At 50.5% G+C, this 6,384-nt stretch overlaps 3 protein-coding genes across 3 annotated transcripts; 2 read left to right on the top strand and 1 right to left on the bottom strand.

The window, feature by feature from the left end:
• Positions 1-86: 86 nt before the first annotated feature.
• Positions 87-743, top strand: EMWEY_00055610 (hypothetical protein; the record flags this gene model as incomplete). The annotated part of the gene is made up of 1 exon (XM_013480285.1): positions 87-743. The coding sequence occupies one exon, from the start codon at positions 87-89 to the stop codon at positions 741-743; it is 657 nt and encodes a 218-aa protein (XP_013335739.1).
• Positions 744-1,907: 1,164 nt separating this feature from the next.
• EMWEY_00055600 (double-stranded DNA-binding domain-containing protein, putative) lies at positions 1,908-2,703 on the bottom strand (the record flags this gene model as incomplete). Its single annotated transcript, XM_013480284.1, has 4 exons — positions 1,908-1,937; positions 2,121-2,182; positions 2,452-2,530; positions 2,620-2,703. The coding sequence occupies 4 exons, from the start codon at positions 2,701-2,703 to the stop codon at positions 1,908-1,910; spliced, it is 255 nt and encodes an 84-aa protein (XP_013335738.1).
• A 585-nt stretch (positions 2,704-3,288) lies between these two features.
• Positions 3,289-5,224, top strand: EMWEY_00055590 (hypothetical protein, conserved; the record flags this gene model as incomplete). Its single annotated transcript, XM_013480283.1, has 4 exons — positions 3,289-4,071; positions 4,282-4,360; positions 4,543-4,667; positions 5,051-5,224. 4 exons carry the CDS (start codon positions 3,289-3,291, stop codon positions 5,222-5,224), a joined length of 1,161 nt encoding a protein of 386 aa, XP_013335737.1.
• Between the last annotated feature and the right edge of the window lie 1,160 nt (positions 5,225-6,384).

The raw sequence follows: 6,384 nt of genomic DNA, 5'->3' as shown, positions 1-6,384 counted from the left end.
CTTCTCTCCTGTCATCTTCAACTCGAATGGTGCTGGTGAATGCGTTGTATTTTAAGGGTCCGTGGGCTTTCCCCTTTTCGCCCGACATGACGTCGGTCGGGTCTTTCTGTGTGGAGGATGGGCAGACGGGATGTGTCCAAGAGCAGCAGGTGAAGTTCATGCAACAGCAACTGGAGAGGGGCTTCGGATACTTCGAAGGGGAGGCAATGAAAGTCTTGTCCCTGCCTTACGCAGACCCACGCTTCTGCTTATATGTGTTTCTACCCAAAGACATTTCTCACTTTGAACAGCAGTTGCTGCAAAAGCCAGACGCTGCCGAGGAGCTCGTAAGGCAAGTGGACAACACTGTTTCCTCCGGATCGGTGTTGCACTTGTCCATACCTCTGATCAAGTTTGTGGCAGAAGAAAACCAAGTAGACCTTGCTGCGGTGTACAGACACCTAGGCGTGCGTCTCATGTTCGAGGCGGGCAAGGCAGACTTTTCAGGGATTGCCCGTGACAAAGACCTTTATGTTTCTTCCTTCCTCCACCAAGCAGACTTCACGTGGAATGAAGAAGGCACTGAGGCTGCTGCAGCTTCTACCATGATGTTCGCTGACTTCGCTGCATTCATTCCGAAGCGACAAATAACTTTGGAGGTCAACAGGCCTTTTCTCTTTCAAGTCCGAGTGAAAGACACTACAAGTGCACACTCGCTGGTGCTGCTTTCTGGGAGGGTCAAAGATGCCAAGGCCGCGCAGTGACAAACCTGCAACGGCAGCTCAGTGTGTTCATCAGCTTGTTGCTGCTGGGGCAGCAAAGAAGCTGATGAGGATAGCAGCAGCACGCTGCTGCTGCGGCGCCGACACCAGACTATAGGAGCAGCGGCAACATGATGCTGCTGCAACTTTAGTAGCATCATAAGCAGTCGGGAGTCCCCTGCCCCCGACTGGTCCTCAATGAGCATGAGTACTCATGCGCCCTTTCCCTTTGCCTACTTCTTTTTTCTTGCCTTTCTCATGCTGCACGACTACACGTATTATGTGCATCGCTCATCTGTTCAATGTAATCTTCCTCCCTGCCAACTCTGCCCTCAGGAGAAACCTTGCCGGCTTGTTTTCAGCATCTTTTCGATGCTTTCTTAACGCAGGCGTAGCCACACGTGCATGAGCATGAATGCATGTGAAGACACATGCATTCATGCTCATGCAAGGCAATCTACGGATAGCACACACCTTCGAGAAATAAATATATGGGTAGGTGCACTCTTGTAGTGACGTGTCTGCCTCCTCATTGGTGCACGGGCAGCTAAGGGGAACGGTCCCAAAAGAAAGACGGAGCAGACAAAATATATGCGTTCAACACTTGCTCTCGCAAACTGCATGAGTTTAGTGTCTCGGTATTGGGATTGGGAAGGTATGGGGTCTGCGACACCTCGTGGCACCATGTCGGAAGTCAAAAGAAGCTATTAATACGTTGTTACGTAGGGTTTATGTTGATATTCATATGTCTTCGTCGGAATCATCATGCTAATGCCTTCGCCGGATCTGTCGCAACGAAAACACCACTCACGCCTATCTCTATGCGTCCCATACAACAAGTTATAGGATGTGCGCTTCCCTTTTGGGATCGGTGCGAAAAATGAGCTCACCACAACTTTGGACGAGGTATTGGTTTGCTTGGCATCTCCCTCTGCAAGTTGTTTCAATATTTCTACCAAAGTAGAATCTCCCACTGGCGGCATGAGAGAGCCTGCGCGCGCTGCCTGCAGCCGAATTAGACAAACATATTTTGCTGGTCTTGAAGTACAGTTCACGCATTGGTGCCCTCAGCTACAGCTCACACGCATGTGTATTCGCGTAAACATCCGTCCACTCGCAAAAACCACACGGGCCCACCAACCACCCGCCTTGTTCCTCTATAAATATTTAAGGACCAACACAGAGGTAAGTATGACCCTGTTGAACATGCTTGCACACACATTACAACGCATATATGATACACCTACGAATACCCTCATGCACTCATGTAGGCGCAGGTAGAATTAGAAGGACCTTAACGAAACATATATTTCCTGTAAATATTTAACTTGCATGTATGACACAGTTCGCTTTGCTTTGCTCTGCATTCCAAGTACTTACCTGCATGATGTAATTTTCGGCGGCAACCGCATTTTGTGGCTTGACGAGGTGAATACGCGCGACTGCATGCAGATAAGAAAAACCACTCGGCTGTTTTAACTCCGTCCCACCAACAATGAAGCTCCTGATCGTCCTGAGCCTAAGCAGCTTCCTACCAAGCCGTTGATGTTTGCATTTCACATCATTCTGTATAGCATTCGCGCACTTCCCTCCCCTCTTGGTGCAAATTCCCTTGTTTCACCCTTTGTGTCCCTATTGCTTTTTCCCCATCCCCCTCTTCTAGGGTTATTTTTCGGTCTTTCATGCTCAATCCTAAACCCCAAACCCAAACCCCCTGCAACGTACGGCGTTCGTGCGCCTCGGGCGAGAGCAGTGACCTCATAGCCATCCTCCTCTGCTCCTCGACTGCCCTGCAAACAGAACTCAAACACTAAAGTCTCAACCATGCTGCTTGCACGTTGTCGCATGCGAAAGTGAAGTGCAGTTTAGCAGTGAGTACCCACTTGCGTTTCTCCTCTTGCTGCTGCTGCTGCTGCATCTGCTGCTGCAGCTGCTTCTGAACGCTCGGATCGGTGGGGTCCATTTTATTTCCTCTACTGTTGCTGTCGTTTCTACTCTTGAGAAATTCAAGGCGCTGCACCCTGCTGTCGGTGTCACGCGTGGGTTGTCTGCTGGCTGCCGTTACTACGTATAGGTAGCTCTGCTTCCCTTTCAAATTTGGTAAACAAACAAGAACTAGTTCAGACCGTCTTAAGGAGAAACCCAACAGACATTTCTGAGTCCCCCCGACGCCAAGCAACTGAAGGGGGTTCTTATGGTCCTCCTCTTCGTCCGTATATATTTTTAATACCCAATCAAAATACTCACCAATCTAAAAATACAACGAATTCAACCATCCCACGTCATATAATATCCATGCTGTCGCTGCGCTACCAAAAAAGGGGCCCTTAAACCCCTGGCGGGTGGGGGCCCCGGGGCCCGATGCCTACTGCTGCAGCAGATAGTTTATCTACACGCGTCTTCTGAAACACCATTTGAGTTGAACATAGTTGCCAAGATGAACGTGAAATAGAAATGAAACCAATTAACACCCCTTCGTAACTCCGGCTCTCTCCTGCTTTATTTTCTGGCGCATGCACACAGCAACACCACCGTAACTTTCGCAAACATGGGGGCCCTTGTGACACATCTGCCCTTTTGGGCTTCTCTCCTCTTCGTGCTTAATGCATCAGCGGAGGGTTCTCACTTAAACGGCGCTGCAGAGGGGCCCGTGTTGCAGGGTCCTTCGGTTTATCGAGGGCAGGCGCCTGATGAAATCGGCCACGACTCAGCAACGACGTCGCGAGAAGACGTGCTGGTACCTTTGCGTGCAACTAAGGAACATCGATGGTGCAATGCACTGGATTTGCGCAGCACCTATGGAGCCTGCAGCAGCAACCGTAGCGCCGGCCAGCCCAGCGTTCTCCCGGAGACCCTGGACAACGGGTGCTTTGGAGTAGTTCTCCTGCTGCTGCTACTAGCAGCAGCAGACCAAAGTGAGAGGCTGCTGCGAAGGGTTTGGGGTCCCCTACGTTCTCTGGCAAACCTCGTACAAAGAAGCAGGACGCGCTACAACAGCAGCAACAACCGGTTTGCTGCCGCTGCGGAGACGGAAGAGGGGAAGAAACTGCTCGACGAGTTGGCTTCTTTGCAAAAGCAGCTGGTGCAGGAGCAGATGCAGCAGCAGCAGCTGTCTGCGACGGCAGAGTTTGCTGCATACGCCCGAAAGCAGCGCAAAATAGACCAACTTGTTTCCTCCAGAGACACATGCATTCAACATCTACAGCAATTGCAGCAGCAGCAGCAGCCGCACCAGCAGCAAAGCAAGTCAAGCATGCCGGTGTTGCTTCGAGCTGTCTACCAGCTTTTGTTAAAGCCCATCGCAAAGCGCCATGGCTACTCTCTCGTCAAGGTAAGGCTCCGCTAGCATCGGCAGCATCCTTTTGTAGCAACTGCACCAATGAGAGCGTATGGAAGCGCGGTGCCAGGGCCAGCGCTAACGGCAGTGTCAGCACCAGCGCAAGTGCCCACCAGAGCGCCAGGAAGAGCAAGAGTTACATCAAGAGCAGCGGCATAAGCAAGTATGAGTCGGTGCGTTCAGTGTGCTGTTTCTTCTCTTCAGCCGCTTGTTTGCTGGGCTGTGTTTGTTTCAATGGGCGCTCGAATTATCCTGCCAACTGCGCAGCTCACCCCTCTTAATCGTAACCGCAAACCCAACACCCTACACTCCTATAAAAAATGCTCGGTTCCCTTGGCCCTGAGTATTAATTCGAATTTGCTCCTGTTGCTCTACTTGTTCCAGCTTGTTTCAGTATTGAGTTTGCGGGTTTTATGCTGCAATGTAGCTTTTAGGGCCCATTGTTTGTGGCTGGTGTTTGTGCAGTATTGGGCCCTCGTTGTCACGTCGTTTTCCCGTTTGCATTTGTGATTTGCCGCATTTTTCTTAATGAGGTGTACATACTCCTCGCTGTCCCCAACGCCCAGAGCGCAGCCAGCAGCACTGCAAAGGTAGGATGAAACAGTCGCGCCCGCACGTGCAGTAAGAACTGCAACAGCAAAGGCATGCGCAATAATGGCGGCAACGGCGACTGAAGAGCTACGCCTGCAGCAGCTGCTGCAACTCTGCAGTAAGTGCCACTAGTGTTGTAGCACCTAAAGGCGGGTGATGTGACTTCGCCCAAAACATCAGCAGGAGAAAGCGTTCAGACTGGCTAGAGCGACGATGGAGAAAGCGGCGCTGTCAGCATCAGCAACCGTCATATGCATGCAGAGCAGCAGCAGGACACTGAGAAATATGGTACTCGGTGCAACTCTGACTGGGCCTTATGTGCTGCACCGCAGCAGTAACTGCTGCAGCAAGTATATGCGAGGGTGGGATCCCACGTTGATAGGCGAGGGCCATCGTGGGCTTCACGAGAGTCAAAATTCTAGAGTTAAGAGCTGCGAAAAATCAGCTGGTAGCCCCTCCAGCCTACATGAGCCCTGGGAGCAGCGACACCAAAGTCGGTGGCTGCTCCGGAGAGGAGCAGTCCTGCCAAGCGTTTACAGCACTGCTTGCTGCATGACCTCTGCAAGACAACCCCACATACTAGCATGCAAGTGCCACTTTTCGATGCATGCAGCAACAACGAAACGCTTCTTTGGGTATGTTGCCAGCGTGCGCTCAAGTAAAAGTACAAGCGCCTCATTCAGACAGGCAATGTGTTGTGGAAGGCTGCGAAGGCCCAAAACTGTTAGAGGTCCGTTGATAAATCGAACAAAGTTAAAACAATAAGTTTGTCTTTTCTGTCTGCAGTCGTGCAGTTTCACGTGTGCACTAAAACGCCAGATGCCGCTGCAACGGAAAATTATACCATGCAGGGGCTTGGGGTGACCAGGTCCATGCCAACTCCGTTGTACTTGCACTTGCAGTCTAGTCGCGTGTAGAGTCTAAAGACGTCGACTGGTGTCTCGTGTTCTTACTTAGCTGCCCAAACTGTATTTACACTGGTTCATATTATATACGCGTAGGTATATCTCTATTCTATGTATGTGTTACTTGCGTTGTATTTGTCTGCATGCTAACGTTGGACGACTACAACACAAAGAGACGACAAATTTGTCTTGCATGCATGATTGCATATGCGTGTATGTATGCACCATCTAACAACTGCTGATTCGCTTGTCGTACGTGCCAGCAAATTGATGCCTGAGAAATATTTCGGAGCAAAACAGGGTAAACATCATCCCGTGTGAGCGCATAAATCTATGTATGTGTGGTCCCTGCTGAGTCTTCGCTCTCTATAATAATGGTTGAGGACGACTTTAAACAGTGAACGGGCTAAACATGTTAGTTTAGGTCGAGTGCAGGCAGCGAGCGCACCCACCTGTGCACCGCCGACGAGAGATTCTATTCGGACAAATCGCACAGAAGGGTGCCAAACAAACTAAAAAATCCTCCGAAATCGTGGTAAACTTCACTTCCTACAACAGGGCTCAGCAGAACGCATATACATTGAAAGGGAAGCGAAACACCAGAAGAAAATAAATATGCGGGGGAAGCCTTCATGCACCAAGGCACCCGTTAGAAAACTTAGACTGTTGGGGTGCTTTCGTTGCGGAAACGTTGCGGTGATGGCTGCGATGAAGACATCTGAGTATCAACGTAAACCCTACGTAACAACGTATAGGGAGCTCCTTTTGGCTTCCGACATGGTGCCACGAGGTGTCGCAGACCCCATACCTT

Source organism: Eimeria maxima, genomic scaffold, assembly GCF_000499605.1.
Source record: "Eimeria maxima Weybridge genomic scaffold, Emw_scaff1794, whole genome shotgun sequence".
NCBI lineage: Eukaryota > Apicomplexa > Conoidasida > Eucoccidiorida > Eimeriidae > Eimeria > Eimeria maxima.
Note: the sequence above shows the minus strand (reverse complement) of the source record. Positions and strands in the feature narration are given on the sequence as shown.